This window comes from Salvia splendens, chromosome 17, assembly GCF_004379255.2.
Source record: "Salvia splendens isolate huo1 chromosome 17, SspV2, whole genome shotgun sequence".
In the NCBI taxonomy this organism is placed as follows: Eukaryota; Viridiplantae; Streptophyta; class Magnoliopsida; order Lamiales; family Lamiaceae; genus Salvia; species Salvia splendens.
In genome coordinates, this window is record NC_056048.1 from 25,679,156 (window position 1) to 25,702,916 (window position 23,761).

Sequence of the window (23,761 nt, forward strand, 5' to 3'; positions counted from 1 at the left end):
GAAAAATAAAGTAATAGTAGCATAATTTCTACAAAATATATGGATATTAATCAAAATTATCAATTTTAATGAACATTAACTAAAATAAATTTATGTGACAAACCGGTTGCATATTTTTATTGCATATTATTTGTCAATTATTTCAACTCATTACAACTTGCCACTTATATTTGGTGTCAAACTAAATGTGAAGTGGCGAAAATCACGAAAGGTGGAAAATAAGAAAATACATTTAATAATGACACTCCTGTGCAAATTTTGACCTGATACAAAATTTAAAATTCCAGGTATAGTATCTATTTATTGTCGAGGTTAAATATTTAATTTTGTGCTACTTTTTAGAGTAATTGCAAAAAAAATGAAACATTTTAATTTTGACTTTTTAGCTAATATTTTTAAGCCAAAATTAAAACGTTGTGTACTTTTTCCAAATGCCATAAAGATGGGATATTTTCGTATAAAATGCTAAAACGATTAGACAAAATCAAATATTTCCCTTTTTTTCCAAATTGACCACAAAGAAACTACTGAAATAGAGAAGCAGAAGAGGCTATTAACATCTGTTAAATGTACAACTTTCACAAGTAAGCATTGTTTCACTGAGGCAAAGTAAGCATATACATATGGTTCAAGAATTACTTGAGCAAAAAGGAACAAAAAATATACATCACCTTGAAATTCTTTGAAACGTATGCGGATTGTGCTAATTGGCGCAGCGTCCGCCTCTAAGTAAAGTGTATAATGCTACACAATCAGAAAATTCGGGTCTTTAGCACAGGGCGATGAGAAACTATGGGACACGTTCCAGGACTCGCTGCAATGCTCTTTTAATTCCATCTTGATCGAGTGGGGTTACCAGTTGTATTTCTTGAACCTGAACCAAAGGTTTGGATTATTATGTGTGAAATATGATGTAAATTTATGTGTCTCTGAGAAAGAGGGTAGGGAGAGAATGCCTGTCTTCCAGCTCGAGCGAGAAGTGTGTACTGGTCGCCTATTGGGGGCGCCTGTCAGATGGTGATACATTTGGAATGAGTGACAAAAGATATAGAGAAAAGATATACACTGAAACCGTAATTTAGAAACAAATTAGCGTTATGAAGAAGATAAGAGGGGTAAGTTTGTTCATACATTTGATAGCCAAAGCTGCAGATCTTGTGAAACTACCCGCTTCTCAAATCCTTGGCGGCTGATTTTCACATCATTAATGCTGTAGAGGAGAAACACAGGACATGGTCAAAACATTGAGACTGGTATCATGTATTACTAATAATACGCCTCGTTCTTCACTATAAAGGACTAAAATAAATATCTCAACTCATGAGGCATTTTAATGAGTCAGTCGACACAAGCCTCTACTCTATCCCTCTCTCGCTGTTAACATGCTATTACTACTTATCAATGGGACTCAGATGATTAGATTCTGCCTCAACACCATAATTTTTGTACAGAAATCAGTCTTAAAACAAAACTCCGTGGCCAATATATACATAATTAACCACTCTTCATAGTGAAGGCAGAGCATAAAGCAGCAGGACGTGAGAGAAAGATGTTCATTTCTGTCTTTTCCTACGGGGAATGATGGATGCAGAAAGTGAATCACAGCACAATCATATAACATGATTCTAACCATACCCATCTTCCTTCAAAAGCTCATCGATAATTGTGTCAAGCCCAGGAAGAGGTTCTATAGCAAAATGTTCACTTCCATTTAAGGCATTGGGATCAACTGAGGTGTCCTGGTGATGCATAAAAGTCATCAGTATTTGTATGAAGTCAAAGTTTGGTTGGGAGAATAGATAAGTTTGGCCAAACCTGAGGAATAACTTTGTCTAAAGTTTCCAAGAGGGGATCTTCCTCCAATTGTTTTATTGACAAAGTGATCCTCGATTTCTCTCTGCAACATGTTCCCAGTTTCACAAAAAGAAGTCAATATATCTAGCGCACAAGTATAACTTTGTCAAAATTTATAAATGTTGAAAGACATATTGAAAGACATATAATGATTCCAAGGTTCTGAATTGCATATGCTAGATTAAGCCTATGCTTATGAAGTTTTCTACTACAAAAATAAAGCTCAACAGTAGACACGGCATATAGGAGAAGCATCACTGCAGAACCACACCTATCTATGTTTATAATTTTGACTCTCACTTCATCACCCTCGAATAGGACGTCTCTTACATCTTGCACTAAATCCCATGAAACTTCTGAAACATGCACAAGTCCTGTGAGGTGATACAATCCTGCAAAGATGCAGAGCAAGTTTAAAACTCAGCTACAGAATTGTAAACTGAATCAATTGGAAGTACCTCAGAAATACATACCGTCCGGGAAGAGCAGATGAATGAAGGCACCATAATCCTCGACAGACCCCACCTTACCTTCAAAAATGTTCCCCACCTTCAGCTGTGGAGAGAACTTAGACCAGTTGGCTTCCTTCTCTGAGAAGATCAACTTCCTGCTCTCCTCATCAGCTTGGATAGCCTAAGAATTGAGGATAGCATCTAACGTGTTAACAATTTCACCTAAATTAATTTGCCATAATTCTAAGATTATTGGAAGTCTTATTTGAAGAACATATATCTAATATAGAAGGTCATATAGCATGAAATATTTGATCACTCTTATTGTAATCACTGATTCTCGGGTATCACTACTATGCTTTTCCCCAAGTACACCATTTTATATGTAGCTCTCATAGTGTAGAGCACTTTATGACAGGAAAAATCGATATTAGTCCCCTATACTTTAGGTCCCAATACTTTATTTTGCTAAAATCAAGTCTACATTAACATCAAGTCTTTATACTTCGATTATGTTAAACCAAGTCTACATTAACATCAGGTCTTTAATAGCATCCAAGAATTAGAAAAGCTATACATCAGTAAAGAACCCCTTACCTTCACCGAGATTATAGAACCAACCAAAGCTCTTGCAATCTCTTGGATAGACTTTTTGGGTTCTGCATGAATTGAATTCATCAAGAGCATAAGAAAAGATGACGTTGGCATAATAGTAAGAGAAGAAAGTAAACATGTATCGTCATTTATTCCGAAGGGGAAACGAAAGAGTTAGAAGTGCATAGAAGGAGAAAGTCAGATAATCTTCGAATTACTTAAGCTTGAATAGATTGAGTAAATCTATAAAATTTCTGGTATTTTAGACTTTCTCCTTAACCCTTTGTGTGATTTTCTGTATTATCCATTAAACTTTTTAAGTAACCAAATATTTATAATTGCAATTAGAAAAAAATAGATTTCGCTGGTCAAATGTGTCACTGAAGAATCCATTAGGAGAAGAGATGGTGTAAAAGTTTTCATTGGATGATCACACGCTTTGTCACCGCAGAAGAGTAGTAAATTCTGTAATTTCACATGCTGCACTGCTCATCCCAAAACATCCACAAATTTCTACAAGTTTTTTGGCTTGACAATTGACATGACTTAGTTATCATCAATAAATCAAATTTTTTTACACTAAATGAAACTGGATACTTATTAATTCAGCTAAATTCATTTAATAACATTATATTTGGACAATAGAAAAGTAATTTCCATTAGAATGTCGACCTTATAGGTGGAAATGTGTACCTCTGCATGAATGAGAAGGGCTCAACTGTGGATAGGGAAGAAACCCAAGAAGAGAATAAAATTTGATCAGCAAGCCACCACCATTGAATCCCTCAACTCTACCATCATAGGTGAGTCCTTTAGAGTGGTATGCCTTTGCCGCTTTCCAATCAGCAGACCTCTACTTCTTTGCATAACAAAGGAATAGATAAGAAGCTTGCATAAAATCAGAACCAAATATTTTATATTAGTTGAACTTAAGCAGTATCAATCTTCTCCAAATCGCCTCAAGAGTTCTTACAAAGTAGGTAGCACTCAGTTCTGAAATAAGTACAACGTAAGATTGTGACCCAGAAAATGTGTAGACTAAGAACATTGACATCACATATGCACACAAGCAGCAGCATATTCACGAAAACCAGCAGACCACAATTATTATGGCTATTGGTTATTGCCCCAAATGCTTAATGCTTCATCAGCCACCCACCCACATTTCTTATGACATGGACATGGAGGAATTTTTCCATACATGATCTATGTAAAGTAAACTAACCATTTTTCTGCACTCTCAAGTGGATACAGAATTGGAGATCGTCACAGTCTCGTGTGAGCACATATAACATCAGAATATATTTTTTAGCTAAATAAACAAGGATAGTCAAATATGGTAGAAAGTAATTAAACATTTACAAGTTGCTGAGAGAGAAGGACACTCAAGTTTGGCTGACAAATTCCTAGCTAAAAGCATCCCAGAAGACTGCATTTATCAAGTTTCTAAACTGGAACAAAAATAGACTGAGAATAAGCATGAGAAAGGAGAATCATGACCAAAGATGAGACGGGTGAGATGAGATGCATTTTAATATTTCATTTAAACAGGTCAAAGATAAGCTTTTTTGGATTGTATAGAGATTGTGATGAGAATAAACTGATCATGAATTCATGATCACGGTCACGAATTAGAGAATTTAACACAGTGATAATGCATTTGTCACCCACTTCTTTCTTATAAAACAGAGTACGCCATCGAATTATAATAGAGGAAAACACACACACCCGGGATTGTTTGAAATCATCGGTAAGCGAAGATTGATCGACGCCGTCATCGGTTTTGGTGGCGCTGCCGCTGGAAAGAGAAACTCTAGCTGGGGTTAATAAAGTTGGTCGCTTGGTCCAGAGATTGCTGAAATTAATCGAGGTTGGAGTGAGGGGTTTCTGAGAAGCGTTGTCGGAGGAGATGGAGAGAAACGCAAAGCCGCCTGAAGCTGATAATCCTACCAAAATAGGCATTGCGCAAAATGGAGAAGGTTTGTTTTTGTGGTTTTGATTTGGTTTGGATTTGGGATGATGCAGTGGAAATAGATGCGATTCATCGACGTGTCTTCTTCACATCCTTACTCGGTTGAAGAAGATTAGTTTCATTTCATTTTCATTAACAAAAACAAGATATGTTAGTAGAAAGCGATGAACACAATAATAAAATTGCTAGTATAAAAACCAGACTTCTATAGATCTAAATGGGTGTATTTAGGTAAAAACCATACTTCTATTTTATCGTACGGTCGACCGACCCCACCTTCAGCCCATGAGTAACATCGTAAAAGTTTCATTAATCTAATATCGGCCATTCTCTTTCTGTTGTGGGATTACGAGGACTTTGTCATAATGTATAATCAGAACATATATATATCTTATAAAATTGCAATTCATAACTTATATAACTATTAAATCATTTCCTTGCTAATATTATTTTTGCTCTATTTGTTTAGTATATTAACATTTATTCATATTATTTGGAACTTTTCTATCACTCAGAATGAGCTATGATAGTAACTTTATATGTTTCTAATTCTGTAATTAGAATTAATAATAAATTGATTCGTATCGAACAATAAAAAATTTAAATGAAAGAAAACATAGTAATTTATTGAAAATTTAGGTAGAGAACTTTTAGTATTTTATTATGTACTAATATATTTTTTTATTTCAACTTATTATTTCTTTGATAAATTTATAATGTATAATACAGTTTCAGTAGTGAGTTTTTGCGCAAGATAAAGAGGGGGAGACGACATCAAGGCCATGTTTGGTTGACGGGAAAGTAAAGTTGGCAAGGAAAATGATTCATGGGAATATGAATCCTAATAACTTTACCTTCATGTGTTTGGAAAATATCAAGATTTTAAAGTTTATATTTGATTTAAACACTAAACTAAAAATATACTTATCATCTATTATTTATAAAAAATAATAATACATATTATTTAATAAATTATTAAATACAAATGATAATAATTATATTATTTTATTTATTATTACGATGAATAGTTTAAATATGGATTATACATCATAATATACAATAATATAATAAATAAGATTATTATTATTATTATTATTATTATTATATTTACTAAATTTTTAATTGAATAAATTTTATAATTTAAAATTTTACTACAATTTTATTGTTAATTACTAATTTATAAAGTAATAATTATTAAATTATTATATAATTATAATTATATTTAATTATTTAATAAATTATTGTTATTATTATGATAGTAAAAAATATATATAAATATTAATAATATAGTTATAATTATGATAATTTGAATTATAGTTATTTATTATCCTGAAATTAAGTATGGTTTATACTTTTAAATTATTTTTAATACATTGTAATAAATAATAATAATAATAATAATAATAATAATAATAATAATAATAATAATAATAATATTAATGATGATGATGATGATGATGATAATAATAATAATAATAATATATTGCATTAAATATTTAAGAATCCTAAAACTGGGAAAAAGAATAACTGAGAAAAGTTAGGATTCAGAATCCTGAAAAGTTGTACTAATTTTCCTTGTTTCAAGATTTTGATTAGTTTCCCAGTTTGATTAAAAACGGAAACAAATATAGGAATTTAAAATTTAAGGAATCAGATTACTTTTCTAGACAGAATCATGACAACCAAATATGGCCCAAAAGGTAAAAAGAATGCACCCTTGGATCCAACCGAGGCATATGAGTCCGACAAATCGACGATAACTTTTTCAACCAATGAGTTCCATTTCTTAAAAATGTCTGGCGTTTCTTAAACCTTGATAAATTAATATCACAAAATTTCAACCAATGTGTTTTCGATCTCTACACACACACAGGCAGCACCACACACTCATCAGGAGATCGATCTTCTGAAAGTCGTGAAAAAGGCGTCCAGCCTCGGCCTGCAGTTCCCTCTCGCCGTCCGATTCCCCGATGTGCTGCGAAATCGGCTCGAATCGATTCAATCGGCGTTCGAATCGCGCGGCTACGGCGCACATTTTCAGGGGGTTTACCCTGTGAAGAGCAATCAGGACAGGTTTGTGGTGAAGGACATCGTTGAGTTCGGGTCGGGCTGGAATTCGGATCCAAACCGGAGCTTCTCTTAGCGATGAGCTGCCTCTGCAGCGGAAGCCCCGACGCGCTTCTGATCTGCAACGGATTCAAGGATGCAGAGTACGTTTCTCTCGCGCTTGTAGCGAAGAAACTGCACTTTAATTCCGTGATCGTGCTTGAGGAAGAGGATGAGCTCGACGCCGGCCGGAAACTGGGCATCCGCCCCTTGATTGGCCTGCGTGCGAAGCTGCGGACGAAGCACGCCGGCCATTTCGGCTCCACCTCCGGCGAGAAAGGTAAATTCGGCCTCACGACTGCACAAATTCTCCGAGTTGTGAAGAAATTAGGGCAATTTGAGATGGTCGATTGATTGCCTTTGCCTCCAATTGCTGCAGATTTGCAAGGACGACGGAGGGCAAGGGGGACATTTCCGTTCAAAAAGGAAGGGCATATAAGTCATGACAGACATTAGTATATTTTTTTTAGTGGAATGACTAATGGCTACCAAATGATGTATTAACTCACAAAATATTTGTACCAAACACCATCATAACAATGATTAGCTATTTAAAATCATAGAAAAATCCACTATATGGGAACTTCATAAACCTCACCATTTTCTACCAATCGCGCACCCTTATAATATAAAAATTTATGAAATAGGCTATAGTCTCACGTCACGGTTTTTTTAGTGTCAATTAGATTAAAGAGACCCAATCTAGATCGGCCCAAGTCTTGTATTACCCGGTCCATGTCTGGCCCAATTGATTAAATACGGTGGCTGAATTTCATCACACTTTGGAAGATAATTCTGTTAATAAAGTCCATTATGCATTATACATTTGTACTCCATATCTAAAATAAATCATCAATTTACTGTTCTACTTTGATTTTTTTAAATCATATTTTGACGTATTCTTCACAATTCTTTAGATAGGATAAGTGGATTGGTAGTATTAATCGAGTATTCGGCTTCTTTATGTTAATTATGTATGGCCCTATAAATAACAAGGGCTCGCACTGTAGAAAGCAGAATTGGCCCAAAATCAATTCTCAAGGAAGAGTCAATAATTATATCTGCATCGAGAGCGGATGAGGCCAAAATACCTTACTTACCCTTCCATTTTTCGTTTTCCCCCAAAATCATTTCTTCCTCATCCATAAAAATTGAAGAACCCTACCTTTACACCGACGAAAATCTGCAGACGAAAAATACATCACAACGCTGTGATTCACTGCAAGGTATTTCATAATTCGGTGGACTTCTAGCAGATTCGCCATCGCGTAACGGATCAAGCAACGGCGTGTATATTACTCCCCCCAATTAGATCTGTCCCCAACTCTTCAGTCTATCTGGTGCAAGATTATTAACACCACCATCCAACTCTGCATTGTCACTGCAGGTTGTTTCAAATCCCGTCGGCATATTTTTGCAAATTCTAGTTCCCCGATCTTGTGTGCTGAAGAAAGACCACCCACGGCATTGAAGGTATTCCACATCCCCCATCCCCTAATATATTTGTTTTACATACTCAGTTAACAATCGTGTGTTGCTTCAAGCTCCCCAAATTTTACCCAACCAATTGAAGATAATAAATGGCGATTAAATTGCATACTTAGCTCAACTATCCCAACCCATTATGTACTACGCTTTATACGGTGTAAGATCCGAGGGGTCTCTGGTATATGCAGTTTTACAACAACGGGGAAGATGATTGCATACCGGGTGGTCGAAGGAGTATGGACTGCATTTTGAGTTGCTGGAACGATTCTGCACTCTACTCCAAACGTGAGTTCTCCAATTGAGGATGAAGCTTATTTATTGAGAGATTTACGCCGTCGAAAATTTTCAAAGTCGCGCCTAAATTTTGGCATTAGCGCGAAACGTGTTTTTGGCCTGGCAATTTTGGCAGAACATGATTGTTGCTCAATATAGTACTCAATTAATTATTATTCTGTTGCCTCTATTTATTAAGAACTCGTTCGCTTTCTCTGATATGGGCAAAATTGGATTTATATCAGATCATTTATGGCCATTCGGTGTGTCAGATACTCTTTTGAAAATACACATATATGCATCGGATTCAACTGTTTCCTTCGTAAATGAGTAAATTCATATATTGGAAAGGCGGTTCTTTTTTATCGATGCATCAAAATATTCGCCCAGTAGTGTGGTGCTATTTTCCCAAATTACCCACCTCACTTTCTCTTCCCCTTTTGCGCATTCCATTATTCCTCAGCCCCAAATTTTGAATTCACCTAACCCTAGCTGCTGTGGTCGCCGACTCTCCGGTATCTCGAAACACACCTCGACATCAAGCACCTCGTGACGATTTTAGGCCGCCTGCCCAAAAACTATTATCAGACACGGTTGTTGCTACGGTGTACCAACAACCCTTCCTTTTGACCCGATCACGGGTACGTGGGTAACGGGATATATACAAGTCACAAATTTGTAAGCTTACGAATGCCCATTTGCGTCGTTGCTCACGCGGTACACATAAATTCAGCAACTGAGCAATCCGGCTGCCTGGATTTGGGGATTTTCGAATACAACTCCACCCTCAAAAACATATTCCCTTCAACGAAGTTCACCTGATTAACCGGGGTAATAACCTCACGCTCATATGTTTGCTATTTTTTTTTTGCATAAATTGTGTACAGAATTTGGTATCCCTAATTTATCATAGTGACTCCCTCTCACTTGCTCTGTTATTAAGAATTCGTCTTCGAAATTGAGATACTGCACTGCTTATTTGTTGTAGAAGTTACTTGTGAACTTACTTACTCATGGTGTGAACTTACTTACTCAAGGTGTTAACTTACTTGTGAAGTTACGAGTAGAAGCAAAAGTTTCATTTTTTGGTTTGGTGTTAAAATACAACACAAGGATGAGATCACCATCAGAGGAAAATGAGGAAAATGAAGTGAAAAATGACCGCAATTAACGCTGGCATAATACAAAAAAATGGAGCAAGAAGCAAGTATAAGGACCGTAGGCAAAAAAGACAGTTTATGAAGAAGGAAGTGCCCTAGGGAGATACAATCTGTCATTTATTCTCGCGTGAACTTCCTTGCCGAGAGATACAGTCTGTTTTTATTTTCTGTCATTTATTCTCGCGTGAACTTCCTTGCCGGGAGATACAATCTGTTTTTATTTTGGAGCTCCACTTGGTAAATGGAAGGGATGTTTGTTTGTGAGAAAAGGAAGGTATTTTTGAATTTGTAAGTTTGAATCGACCTTCCACCTTTTTATTTCAACTACGCGGGACATAAATTTGTTTGAAATTTTTAAGGGCAAAATAGTCATTTCGAAATATTGGACCTTTTATGTAATGAGACGAAGCAGAAAGTTTGTTCCTAATCTGGGCGAATATTTCGATGTAACTAAACACGCACATAGTTGTGTAGAAATGTAAACTCGCCCATAGTTGTGTAGAAATGTAACGCAAATTTTCTATGTAGATCGAAAGTAAATGAAATGGGCAAGGATCCCCTGCTTCAAAACACAGATTTTATTGAATAAAACGCTGGTATGGATCCTTTTATCTTATTTCTTCTCCTTTTCTTTTATTTAATTGTCTCTCTTCAAAATAGCACAGAGTAGGGGATCTGTTTCCAAAATGAAATCCATCAAAAATAATTCAGATATATGGAAATGTTTCAAATGTAAAGTAAATCTTATGTAGGAAACAGCTATAGACTGCAGTCTATAGTAATCAATTGATCCGCAATTAAGATCCATTTTCTAAAAATTAATTTAAGATGATCTCAATTCTCAATCCAGTAACCCAAAAACAGCAAAAAATCGAGCCATAATCAAATCCAGTAAGGCCTATCGTGGAATTCTCAATTCTCAATCCAGTAACCCAATTCTCAATTCTCATATCTTTAATTTATTAATCAAATCGAACAATAACAAAAAAATTCCCCCTCACACACTAACATGTATACAACCAATGAATAGTGACAAAAAGGCCTATCGTGGAATAATTACAAGGCCACCAAACGATTTATAAGGAGAGATGCACATAGAACAATGAAGAATATATGTATAGATGAAGATGAGTACAATTCCCTCAATCTTATAGTTCTCCAAAGCTTGTCGAATTAACTTTATATGTTTGGAAGATGATACAAGATTTTAGGAGACATTATTGATTGTTAGAGCGAGTTAAACAGAAAGAAAAATACTAATAAACTATATAAAGAGGAAAAATGTAATTAAATTACTAACAAAAAATAAAAAAAATTAGTTAAATGTAATAATGATAATTTACTTTTTTATAAAAATGAAAATATGATATATAGGGGAGTGATCAATTGCTAACCCATCATTTAATTGCTAACTACAACTAATTTAAGACTAGAATTTTTTAAATCTTGTGGTCTACAATTTATCATGTGTAATTTCATTTTTAATTTTTTAATAATTAAAAAGATAATAATAAGTATCAATTTAGGGTTTAGAAACACAATGTCAATACAGTGTATGAAATACATTAACACAAAGACATGACAATGTCAATACAATTTCATATTGACATTGTACAAGCATTGTGTTGGCATATTATATGCCGTGTATTGATATAAAGTTGTTAACGAAATTTATGAAAATTAATTTTGACATCGGAACATATGCAAGTGAAATCTCGTTAGAATCCTTATGAAATTATCTTTAATTTGATATATGTTGTGCGAAAAAATAATTTAAATCGAGAAAGTTATATGCGTTTTAAAGTTATGAGATATTTTTTAAAAGTTAGTTACAACTAATTTATTTGTTGTAAATTGACCTTAATACCCTTATCGACGTTTTTTGTTGATCGTATTGACATTCCGAGACTGATTATCTAGGCTGTTGATTTGAATATCTAATGGCTATTATTTAATTGTAGTTAGTTATTAAGTATTGAGTTTACAATATAACAATCCCCTGACATAGTAAATAAAAAGTGAAATCTTATCTAGAATAGAGATATTCATAACTAAGATTAGAGACCGTGGAGTGTTATTTTCAATTTAATTTTTGGGTATTTGTGCATCTGAGTCGGGTAATTAGGTATCTAAATTTTAAATCAGATCTAGTATCAAGTAGGGGTATCGAAACGGGTACCCGCGGGTATCCGCACCCGATTTTGCGGGTACTCGATCCCAAAAATTCACATTTTATGGCACCCGATACCCGACCCGCAAAGCAATGCGGGTATCCGAACCCGCATATGCGGGTACCCGCACCCGTCGCGTGTCCCTCTAAGTAATGAGAAATTACTGTTAGTTATAGATTTTGGTAAGCCTTCTTTTATCTATCATCGATGTGGGAATTGTTCTCGCTTAAAAGCTTCTCCTAATACTAATACAAATGGTATGAAATATTCTTATGCAACTGTTATAACCATATTCATCCATTTACTGCTCAAGTTAATGTAAAATATTAACTCATTAACTGAAAAAAATAATTTTGCCAATACTTTTATCATCTTGCAGCTTTTAATGGTGATATAAATACTATGAATATATGCTCAGAATTGTTGTGGAGCAGCCGAACAACTAAATATGCATATCAAACTTTAACCAATGTCGACGTAGGAGAATAAAAATTATAACATATACCTGAATTATCACTTTGTGGGTTCATCATATACTTAAAACTCATTTTATTTTTAAAAATTGAAAGTAATAAGAGACGAGTATAGCTATGGAAATAAGAAAGGAGAGTTAAGAAGGTTGTTGAGGCTATTTCTCATGCTTGGTTCTCCCACATCGAGAGTAGATATATGGTGGTTTAGAGTTTGAATCGGGTAATTGGTCGGGTAATCGGGTATACCCGATACCCGACAATCTCCTAGTTTGAATACCCGATCTCGACCCCGACCCCGACCCCGAAGATTGCGGGTAGCGGGCGCCCGATACCCGCCGGGTATCGGGTCGGGTTTGAAGATACCCGTTACCCGCTACCCGTTTCGACACCCCTAGTATCAAGTACTAAGTTGAGTCGTATTTCTCTTTGGAATGTCCCAACTAAGCTGAGTCATTTACTTTTTTAACAAAAAACAAAACATTGAATCACTCTTATTTTATTCTTCCATTTACTTTACTCTCTCTTTATCTTTCCTATTTTATTTCTCCCTCCTACTTTTCAACACAATTTCTTAATCTCCGTGTTCAAAAGTTTTGTCTCAACTTAGTTGGGACGAAGGAAATAGTTTTTTTGGAAAATTCAGAATTGGATACCTAATTTTTTGGGTCGAGTACCCATGGTTTTCCGATTCGACAAGGCCAGCTAAAATGGCTCTGTATAAAACTACCTTAGCTTCTACTTATCCTTTTGTTCAGGTTAGACAGATAATCATCCTAACTGATTCCTATGATTCCTATGTGTCGCTAATAGGGTTTTAGTTAGTGAGAGATTTTAGAATAAGGGATTAATTTCTCTTTAGTTAGTAAGCGTGAACACATTTTCACAATTACATATTTACAACCTTTGATATAGTAAGTACTTTTTTTGTTGCCCTATGTTTGTAATCGTAACGTAAAGTCATCAGACAAACATGAGCTAGACGGACCGTTGATAGTCCCATGTCAAATGTGATTTTACGTGCTACTCCGTGCCCCTATTTGTAACATTTTTTATAGATTCAAATCTTCAACATATTGACTAGAGGATAAACGTCGTACCAACTCAACTAAACTTCGGCCTTTTTTTTGTTTTAAACTAAATAAAATAACTATTTAAATTTGTTATAATTTTTATATTAAAAATTCTTACCTTGAATTTATTACAAAATACAATCGGTGTAGATTGGATGATATGAAAATGAATGGATTTATTGGTATCCCCTCAGAATTTACCCATTGCACCTTCAATTACGTTTCATTGCTCGTTTGATTTCACACACAACACACACACCCTTGACTCCATTTTCTCCCTCTCTTCTTCCGGCGTGACCCCTCTGCCTCTTCGCCCCCCTCTCTATCGCCTTCGGGGTCCGCCCAACTGTTAAAACCCTCATCCAGAAAACCCCCAATTTCCCTTAATTTTCCCAGAATTCCCTCCGATTTCGCATTCCCCAACCTAACAGTTCCCCAATTGCTTCATCAATGGCCGCGCCGGAGCTAGATCAAACCGAACCCGAGGGAATCGAGGGAGTCCGGATGACGTGGCTGAATTGGCCGCGATCGAAGGTGGAGGCGTCCAAGTGCGTGATCCCAATCGCAGCCTCAATCCAGCCGATCCGCCCCCACGTGGATCTGCAGATCCTCCCCTACGCACCGCTCCGATGCAAGACGTGCTCCGCCGTGCTAAACTCCTTCTGCCGAGTTGATTTCGCTGGCCTCATATGGATCTGTCCATTCTGCTTTCAGAGGAACCAGTTCCCGCATTATTATTCATCGATATCGCAGACGAATGTGCCTGCCGAATTGTACCCCAATTTTCCGTCAGTTGAGTATTCGATCCAGAATCCGCAGGATTTCAACCCGGCTGCAGCGCCTTCTCCGATTTTTTTGTTTGTTCTGGATACGTGCATGATCGAGGAGGAGTTGGAGTTTGCCAAATCTGCGCTGAAGCGGGCGATTGGGATGCTGCCGGAAAATGCTATGGTTGGGTTTGTATCGTATGGCACGCAGGTGCAGGTGCACGAATTGGGGTTCTCGGAAATGTCAAAGGTTTATGTGTTTAGGGGATCGAAGGACATCACAAAAGATCAGGTCTTGGAGCAATTAGGCCTTGCTGTGCCGGGCAATAGGCGGGCTGGCCCGGGCATGCAGAAGAGTGGCGGTGGCCCGAGCCCTGTGGCTGGAGCTGGGCCAAACACGGGTGTCAACAGATTTTTGTTACCCGCATCCGAATGCGACTACACACTTGATTCAGTGATGATTATTTACCTGCTATCTGCATATTAAGTTTTTTGGTTTGGTCTTTGAGGATAGAGTTTAAAGCCTGGATATAGATGTTATAAATAAATGTGACTTATTATTTTACATTGTGGCAGTTTCGATCACTGTTTATGTCAAATTGTCAATCTTATCTTTCTGTGTGACTTTCTGTGGTGCAGTTGTTGGACGAGTTAGTGACCGATCAGTGGCCGATTGCCCCAGGTAATAGGGCATTGCGGTGTACGGGAGTTGCATTGAGTGTTGCCACTGGACTTCTAGGGGCATCAACAACAGGGACAGGTGCAAGGATAATTTTATTGGTAGGAGGTCCATGCACAGAAGGTCCTGGATCGGTAATGCCTTGAATTTTTAGTCTCCATGAAATACATGTACACTGTATAACAAAAACAAAAGCAATGGACTCTAGCAAATAGAAATGCTGCCACTACCATCTTGAATCTTGTATTATTTTGTTTGGAAACTTAGCTGGTAATAACAGTGTTCTTTGTCTTGTATAGATTGTCTCAAAAGATCTGTCTGATCCAGTCCGTTCACATAAAGATCTTGACAAGGACGCAGCACCCTTCTTTAAGAAAGCAGTCCATTTCTACGATGAACTTGGGAAACAGTTAGTTAGTCAAGGACATGTGTTGGATGTCTTTGCCTCTGCTCTCGATCAGGTTTGTGGTGATCAACTTGACTTCGTATTGCCTGTTCATGGTTTATGTTATTTGTGTATTCATTATCATGCTAAACATATGTTATAGATGGACTGTACAGGTCTATGTGAGACTAAAAGGATGTGCTGGTTCAAATTTTGTCTTTTCTGAACACTCTATTATCTTTCCAAAGTGAGGTTTCTTTCTGAAGTGAGAGAACATGCTCTGTGATGGCAACTAAAACAATCAATGCATAATACTCCTATCTAAAATTATTGCTACCAGCTCCCGTTCCTATGTATGAATGTTCTATCATAAATCTCAATTTTCTGAACTCCCCCAGCCAAAATATACAATCAGAAATTGTTTCTACGCACCATTACTCCATTAGTTCATACTCTGTGCTGTAGTGGATATAATAAACACGAATTTCTTATTTTCAACTATGATAATAAATACAAAGATTGGAGAGTGGATATCTTCTTACATTCCTTGGCTGACCCATGTTTGGGCATTTGCTTTGATTTATCTTGGACTTGGTGCATCTCACACCTCTACAAGATTCCTATTTCAACCAATTTCGGCTTTACTGTTACTTAACAGTGTGAGTCACACTTCAGGTTGGGATTGCTGAAATGAAGATTGCCATTGAAAAAACTGGTGGACTTGTCGTTTTGGCTGAAAGTTTTGGCCACTCAGTCTTCAAGGATTCGTTCAAGCGCATATTTGAAGTTGGAGAGCAGTCATTGGGGCTTGCATTCAAGTAAGTTGATATTGGAGTTAGAAAGGTCTTTTCCAGTTACATGTTAGCAAAGAAAAGGAGGTTGCACTATCTCTTATTTTAATTACAGATTTGCCATTATATATATTTGTATCATGATTATGCTGTTTCTAGGTTGCTTAATTAGCTTGACCAATTATATTAGAAATATTTTCTTTACTATCTAATAAGTTCAGACTAGTAGCCACTTTCTTTCTGCTGAGGTGAAATATTGATTGATTGTCTCGTTTTTAAATCTAATATGACGATGCATTGACTTTTGTTTGACAGAAAGTTATGGTCATTTCTAACATCTTATTAATAATTATCGCTGAATATTTTTAGTGGTACCCTGGAGATCAACTGCTCAAAGGATATCAAAGTCCAAGGGATCATTGGTCCATGTACCTCACTTGAGAAGGTTTTTATTCCAAACTTCATCATACTGTTTTTAGTACTCCAGTAATTAGTATAAGACTCCAATTCTAGTTCGGTTTGTGGGTTGCTGTTCTGTTTATCCTGTTACATTGATTTATCTTGTAATATGATGTTTTGTGCAGAAAGGGCCTGCTGTTGCTAACACAGTTATAGGACAGGGAAATACTACAGCTTGGAAGATGTGTGGCCTTGACAAAAGTACATGCCTGACGGTTTTCTTTGACGTTTCATCCAGTGAAAAGTCTGATCCTGCAGGGTCAAGTCAATTATACGTACAGTTCCTTACTAGGTAATGGGGAATCTCTATAACCTATCTAGTAATTGAATGAGTTCCAACTAGTAATTCCGACTTTCGTTGGCCCTTTTTCTTTTCTTTTTCGTTACCAGTTTTGTATTCCAAGATGGTATGCCTAGTTTTTTCTCTCTTGATAAGATGCATGTTTCCATCTTAGCAATGAGTAACTCAATTACAGATGCTGAATTGTAATATAATTTCTTTCTATTCGATACAGTTATCAAAACTCTGATGGCCAGATGCGGCTGAGGGTCACAACTGTTACACGGAGTTGGGTGGCAGGCAGTGAGGTTGGTTATTTCTCCTCTCTCCCAATCTTTTTCCTATTGTCTCATTTTCTAGGAAGATCTTTCAACCAGAAAATGCTAGTCGTAGTTGTTTATTAATGCATCTGAGTCGCAAGACTCAGTCCCTCAAGAGCCTTCGAGGCACACTACATCAGTGAGGTGCTGAACCTAGGCTCTATGGCATGTGCTTCAACAAAAAAATATCATAGGCTTTTTTATATATAAATTTCAATCAGTACAAGTTCTGCTCTTATATAATATTTGTATAACAAACTAAAACATAAAAAAAGAGTTTGTAAAAGTGAAAAAGTTGGAAAAGGGAAAACATCTAGATGGTAAGGAGTTTGGTGAAGAAGAAGACGAGGAGATACAATGTAACATATTTTGGAATTTATTTAGTTGTGCTTACAGGAAAGTGTGATTTACTATTATTTATTGGAAATCATCATGGTTCTATGTGTTGTGAACATGCTTCTTTTTAGTTCTCTTATTATTACTCACAGGAAAGTATGTTATTTATTTCTGGCTTTGACTGAAATTCTTCCCCATTTTCTGTGTGGCTGCAGGATTTAGTTCAAGGATTTGATCAAGAGGTTGCTGCTGTAGTAATGTCCAGACTAGCTTCTTATAAAATGGAAATGGAGGTAAACGTCCCATACCTTTGGCACCTGTCCTATGAATATGGAGCAAAAAATACTTAGTTTTTTCTCTGTGTGCTAGCTATGATTTTGGCCATCTCACTCAGGGGATACTGGGTTTCTTCCACTAGGACATTTGAAAAATGAAGATACTGATAAGTGACATATTTGAGATTTGTGATTTATTGAGAAAACAAATAGTAGAGTTTGAAGGAAATTAGCTTTGAGTAAATGCTAACATAACTTTGAAGATGGACTGAAGATTAATCAATCGGGTTACCAAGTCTCATAAATATGATTTTTATACATTGAAGGAACAATATGGATACCAGAAAGGATAGTTTTCGTACTTTAGGGATGACTTGACCCTTGTTACTACTTACTATTCTTGTCTTGCTAGATAAATCTAGTATAGAACTGAATCTAGGTGTCAAGGGTAGGAAGAATAAATGATCAAATTGATGTATAGAGGTTGAATTATTTGACGCAGGCTACTATATTATGTATTTTATTGCTTCGTTATGATAGTGTAATTGGTGACTGCTTTCAGGAAGGTTTTGATGCGACAAGATGGTTAGATAGGAATCTGATACGCTTGTGTTCCAAATTTGGGGAGTATCGCAAAGATGATCATGCCTCGTTCACCTTAAACCCCTGTTTTTCGTTGTTTCCTCAGTTCATGTTCAATCTGCGACGGTCACAGTTTGTACAGGTGAAATTCTGTGCACGGTGTTTATGTTTCCTTGTTCAATTTAATATTCTGTAATAGTAGTTCTTAATCCCTCTAGTTTTCCCTTTCTCTATAGGTGTTTAACAATAGTCCGGATGAGACTGCCTATTTCCGTATTTTGTTGAACCGAGAGAGTATTAGCAATGCTGTAGTCATGATTCAACCATCACTGATATCATATGCATTTAGTTCACTTCCTGCACCAGCTTTGCTTGACGTACAATCCATTGCACCAGATCGTATTCTCCTGCTGGACTCTTATTTCAGTGTCGTTATATTTCACGGAATGAGTATAGCTCAGTGGAGGAATATGGGCTGCCAGAACCAGCCAGAACATGAGGTATGTTTAAATTCTGCTCATTTGGTTGGTGAATATTGTTACATTTGAACTCTTTTAGGTAGAGCTTCTATTGTTTTATCGATTGAACTCTTTTAGGTTTTAATTGTTCCAGCTTTGGCTGTCTTCTGGTGTGGGTAAAATGACGGCGAACTCATACTAGGAAATATTGGTGGGAAACTTCATGCCATTAGCGTATAGTAGTTGATCTGCTTATTTTGCTTTGTTAACTTTTTTTTCCATCAAGGCAGCACCACAACATAGCATAATGTTAGGACTTCCTTGAATTGGATGTATTTCTCTAATTTATGAAATGATCACTTCCATTTAAGTTCCTTCGCATGGTGTATTATTATGACTAATAATTTGTCTTTACTAGATATTTTATCTATTCTAACTATTTCAAGTGGAGGCTTAATTCTTGTACAGATATGGAGAGTTGTTGGATTAAGGGAACTATAGTATATTTTGCCATCAAAGAGCTTTAGATCTTTGTTTGAATTGTAACAATTGCAATTCCTAGTCCCTAGAATTATGCTTTGGAGTTCAGCTGTAGGTTTGGTCATGCTGTTCTCTTATTTTCTTCCGATCCACTCCTTAGTTTGACCGGTGATGATGATATCTGCAGAGGGCACATCATTTTTCTTGCCTCTAAACATCTATTTCAGCTCATGTTACTCTTCATGTGATTGGTCTCTTCTTTCAGTCATGCACTCTATCCTTGGTTTTTCTGGTAATAATTATCATATATTGAAAGTCAATATCTTCCTTCTCATCTCTAGACATCTCCAACGACCTTTTGTACTGTTCATAGTTGGTATTCAGTCCATACATAACATGAAAGGTTTCATCTTTGCTGTGCTACATTAGAGTGATATTTGTTGCAATGCACGAGAGAAATTTCATATAATAAACCTTTGCATTCGTAGGGCTTTGCTATGTTGTTACAAGCTCCACAAGAGGACGCCCAATTGATAATTCGTGACCGTTTTCCTGTACCAAGGCTTGTGGTGTGTGATCAGCATGGTTCCCAGGTAATCTTTACCTTCTGATATAATCCAATCTACATTTTATTGTTTTCTGATTGAGGTGAATGTGTGACCATATATATCCAATCTTGTTAACTACTGTACTATTTTTTTCATTGATTCATCTTTGAATGCGTATAAATGTTGGCAACAGGCAAGGTTTTTGCTGGCAAAGTTGAATCCTTCATCCACCTACAACACTGCACAAGAAACGATGCAGACCGGTTCAGATGTCATCTTCACCGATGATGTAAGTCTACAAGTATTCATCGATCACCTTCAGAGGCTTGCAGTTGAAGCTTCTTAACAAGGTAATGATAGTCGATTCACCTGCTCGATGGTTTCTTGGATTCTACGGAAAAAGTTCTGGAGTGAATTATGCTTCGTCTAGTTCCTGTATGAAACTATGTCTTATTGTCGTCCAATTGCGAGGATGAGGTTATAGACCCTCACTGTTTGAACAATGAGTAGTTGCTGGGCTTGGGAGGTCTTTTGCTTCATTGGATTCCGAGGTGCTCGAGGAATTTTGTAACTTAAATAGTTATTGGACAGACCTAAAGGTATAGTTGTAAGTTAAAAAGGTGTCATTTTTTGTGTTTCGACGACATATATTGGCAAATTTTCCACCTTATATTCCTTTGTGATTGAAATTTTTGTATTGAATTTGAGGATGTGATGGAGGCTAGACAGCTTTTTGTTATTTCTATTTGGAATAGAAACTGTTTCTGCCATTTTGATTATTGTTGTGGGTTCTTGCCATCTTGTTGCTATGAGCCTATGACCATATCCAATTGTGCGCCAATACACACACCGGTAAATTTTTCGGTTTTGAAAATTGCTAATGCATACTCCCTCTGTTCCGCTATGGCACGGAGTTTAAGAAAACAATGTTTATTGTGTTAAATGGAGGGAGAAAAAATAAGAGAGGAAAAAGTTGAAAAATAAATAAAGAGAGAATTAAGTAAGAAAGGAAAATGTGAATTAATTATTACTACCACTACAATTTATATAAATGATTCAACTATGAATGAACTTCATAAAATGGAAAAATGACTTAATAATCAATTTATATAAATGATTCAACTATGAATAAACTTCATAAAATGAAAAAATGACTCAACACTGTACTTCATAAATGCAAGAACTTTTGAAAATTGCGGTTCATAAACTCAAGTGAGCTTGTTCACTTGGGTTGGCTTTGCTTACATCGTCAATCGATTTAATGATTGACTTAAATTGGGTTTAATTGGACATTAAATTAATTGGTTATTCAATAATTCAATTAATGAAATGGCTAATGTGTTTAACTAGCTTATAATTGGGCTTCGTCCATTATGCTAATGGATGACCTCATTTAATTATTTGATTTCACTTAATTAATAGGCTGATATGTTTAATTGGTATCACTTACATAACGATGAGCTTAACTTGTGCTTTCGTGATAAATTGGGATAAAATCATGAAAACCAACAGCGATTGTGTTTTCTATTTTTGAATTGATGACTAGGATTGATTTATGCTTTTGTGATGAACGGTTGAGATTAGAAGCACACGGATTATGCTTCCTACTTTTGTAAGGATGGGTAAGATTGATTTGCACTTTTGTGATGAATAGCTTAGATTAAAAAGCAGACGGATTGTACTACTGTAAGACTATTATAAATTGAAGATAGGTTTTACTCATTTAATTATATCATCAAATTCATTCTATTTGTTGTTCACGTACTTTTCTTTCAAAAACTCTATCTATCCTTTGAAATGGATCCAAATTCTATTTACAATTCTTCATCATCTTCGGATGAAGATGAGGGAAATTTGCAAATGATGAACCTTTTCATCCAAACACAAGAAATGATGCGTAGTAGAATCCACATCAACAACTTGTTGATTCAACACCTTCGTGACCAACAAAGCCGCCAAGTAACACGTCGTGGTTCGGTTCCAGGGCATATTGTCATTAATCGTGATCGAGAGGGAGCTCACGTTAGATTGTACAATGATTACTTTGCAGATAATCCATTGTACAATGAGGCCATGTTTCGAAGGAAATTCCGGATGTCTCGTTCATTGTTCGTTCGCATTGTGGATGCAGTTAAGGAACATGATGACTATTTCATACAACGACAAGATGCAACTGGGAGGCCCGGACTATCACCCCTTCAAAAGGTAACATCAGCTATTCATATTTTGACACGTGGTTTGCTGCCTGATGCTAACGACGAGTATGTCAAATTAAGTGAGAGCAGTGCGATTAAAAGCCTAAAACGTTTTTGTCGTGCGATAGTAGAGATTTTTTCAACTCAGTATTTGAGAGCGCCAACAAGTAGTGATATTGCTAGACTTCTATACATTGGTGAACAACATGGATTTCCAGGAATGTTGGGCAGTTTAGGTTGCATGCACTGGAAATGGCAAAAGTATCCTATAGGGTGGAGTAGTTCGCATTCGGGTCGTAGTGGAAATCCTACGATTATTCTTGAAGCTATAGCAGATTATGATCTTTGGATATGGCATGCTTATTTTGGATTCCCTGACACCAACAATGATGTCAATGTGTCAGCATCATCTAATCTTTTTTATAATCTCACTCAAGGTTTTGCTCCTCCCGCTCATTATGTTGTTCAAGGAAAAGAATGCAATATGGGTTATTACTTAGCAGACAGTATATATCCAAAATGGTCTACGATTGTGCAAACAATTGAAGAGCCTCGTACTCCAAAGACAGAATATTTTGCAATGAAACAAGAAGCATGCAAAAAAGATTTAGAACGTGCTATTGGTGTTCTTCAGGCACGTTTTACAATTGTTGCAGGACCTGTGCGTTATTGGGATAAAGAAGCATTGCGTGACATAATGATTACATGTATAATTTTGCATAACATGATAGTTGAGGATGAGCGTGATTTTACTTCTCCAATTGATGTTGCTAGAGAGGCGCCACAACCGGAAGTTGAGATGGCAACCAATGAAGATACTCGGTTTCAAGAGTATTTGTCTCGGTATGAAGCAATAAGAAATAAAAATGCTCATCTAGAACTCCGAAATGCATTAATTGATCATCTGTGGGAACAACGTTCCGATTTTGAATCTTAGATTTTAGCTATTTTACGTGTTAGTAGCATATGTTATGTGATTGTGGTATGCTTAATGTTTTTCAGCTATTTAGATTGTTCAGTTTAGTGGAAGAATGTTTTGAAATCTTAAATTCTAGCTATTGTAAAATACTAATGTAATTGTGGCATGGTTAACGTTTTTTAGTTATTTAGATTGTTCAGTTTATTGAAAGAATGTGTTGAATTTGCTGTATGTATACTCTATAGATGCACATTTGTAGCAGTACTCGTCAATTTTGAAAGCTCAAAATGAATGCGTTTCTATTGAAAATACCTTTAATTTAATTTACTTACTGGTGTGGAGCAACACATTGCAAATTGAGATAAACATATCTTCACAGTGAAAAAGTTACAGGATTATGTAATAATTATAGAGAAATAGAAATAGAAATAGAAAGTTATGTATTTTATTTTTAGAATATAGGCTGAAATTTTTTTTAGAATAAATATTAGCAAGAAAGTTATGTATTTTATTTTATACTACCAAAGTCTAGCCATTATTACTGATTATTTCACTTATACTTTGCAAGTTATAAAGTTCATTTTTATTGACTGATAATCTTTTCAAATGAATAAAAAGCAGTTCAATCCAACTCTTCAATAATTCATACTCCTATTTTTTTCTTCATTCTCTCA

At 36.0% G+C, this 23,761-nt stretch overlaps 4 protein-coding genes across 4 annotated transcripts; 3 read left to right on the plus strand and 1 right to left on the minus strand.

The window, feature by feature from the left end:
- Positions 1 to 525: 525 nt before the first annotated feature.
- LOC121773919 (30S ribosomal protein S1-like) lies at positions 526 to 5,032 on the minus strand. The gene is made up of 10 exons (XM_042170837.1): positions 4,629 to 5,032; positions 3,594 to 3,753; positions 2,904 to 2,965; positions 2,328 to 2,487; positions 2,126 to 2,246; positions 1,816 to 1,897; positions 1,636 to 1,739; positions 1,132 to 1,210; positions 957 to 1,007; positions 526 to 874 (listed from the first exon to the last, which is right to left on the minus strand). The coding sequence occupies exons 1-10, from the start codon at positions 4,860 to 4,862 to the stop codon at positions 791 to 793; spliced, it is 1,137 nt and encodes a 378-aa protein (XP_042026771.1). The 5' UTR covers positions 4,863 to 5,032; the 3' UTR covers positions 526 to 790.
- Positions 5,033 to 6,590: 1,558 nt separating this feature from the next.
- On the plus strand, positions 6,591 to 7,575 carry LOC121773775 (arginine decarboxylase-like). The gene is made up of 2 exons (XM_042170693.1): positions 6,591 to 7,258; positions 7,358 to 7,575. The coding sequence occupies exons 1-2, from the start codon at positions 7,018 to 7,020 to the stop codon at positions 7,432 to 7,434; spliced, it is 318 nt and encodes a 105-aa protein (XP_042026627.1). The 5' UTR covers positions 6,591 to 7,017; the 3' UTR covers positions 7,435 to 7,575.
- A 6,231-nt stretch (positions 7,576 to 13,806) lies between these two features.
- Positions 13,807 to 20,752, plus strand: LOC121774720 (protein transport protein SEC23-like). Its single transcript, XM_042171594.1, has 12 exons — positions 13,807 to 14,834; positions 15,020 to 15,193; positions 15,359 to 15,520; positions 16,120 to 16,262; positions 16,605 to 16,680; positions 16,820 to 16,986; positions 17,210 to 17,282; positions 17,846 to 17,923; positions 18,468 to 18,629; positions 18,724 to 18,987; positions 19,914 to 20,018; positions 20,167 to 20,752. Exons 1-12 carry the CDS (start codon positions 14,064 to 14,066, stop codon positions 20,317 to 20,319), a joined length of 2,328 nt encoding a protein of 775 aa, XP_042027528.1. The 5' UTR covers positions 13,807 to 14,063; the 3' UTR covers positions 20,320 to 20,752.
- A 961-nt stretch (positions 20,753 to 21,713) lies between these two features.
- LOC121773862 (putative nuclease HARBI1) lies at positions 21,714 to 23,253 on the plus strand. Its single transcript, XM_042170779.1, has one exon. It carries the CDS (start codon positions 21,771 to 21,773, stop codon positions 23,103 to 23,105), a length of 1,335 nt encoding a protein of 444 aa, XP_042026713.1. The 5' UTR covers positions 21,714 to 21,770; the 3' UTR covers positions 23,106 to 23,253.
- Positions 23,254 to 23,761: the final 508 nt, after the last annotated feature.

Coding starts and splice junctions, on each gene's coding strand:
- LOC121773775 (XM_042170693.1), top strand. CDS start 7,018: ATGAGCTGCCTCTGCAGCGGAAGCCCCGACGCGCTTCTGATCTGCAAC. Junction 7,259..7,357: donor CTCCACCTCCGGCGAGAAAG/GTAAATTCGGCC, acceptor CAATTGCTGCAG/ATTTGCAAGGACGACGGAGG.
- LOC121773862 (XM_042170779.1), top strand. CDS start 21,771: ATGGATCCAAATTCTATTTACAATTCTTCATCATCTTCGGATGAAGAT.
- LOC121773919 (XM_042170837.1), bottom strand. CDS start 4,862: ATGCCTATTTTGGTAGGATTATCAGCTTCAGGCGGCTTTGCGTTTCTC. Junction 1,898..2,125: donor AAAATTATAAACATAGATAG/GTGTGGTTCTGC, acceptor AACATGTTGCAG/AGAGAAATCGAGGATCACTT. Junction 875..956: donor TCGCTCGAGCTGGAAGACAG/GCATTCTCTCCC, acceptor CCTTTGGTTCAG/GTTCAAGAAATACAACTGGT.
- LOC121774720 (XM_042171594.1), top strand. CDS start 14,064: ATGGCCGCGCCGGAGCTAGATCAAACCGAACCCGAGGGAATCGAGGGA. Junction 15,194..15,358: donor GCACAGAAGGTCCTGGATCG/GTAATGCCTTGA, acceptor TGTCTTGTATAG/ATTGTCTCAAAAGATCTGTC. Junction 16,987..17,209: donor TACGTACAGTTCCTTACTAG/GTAATGGGGAAT, acceptor TATTCGATACAG/TTATCAAAACTCTGATGGCC.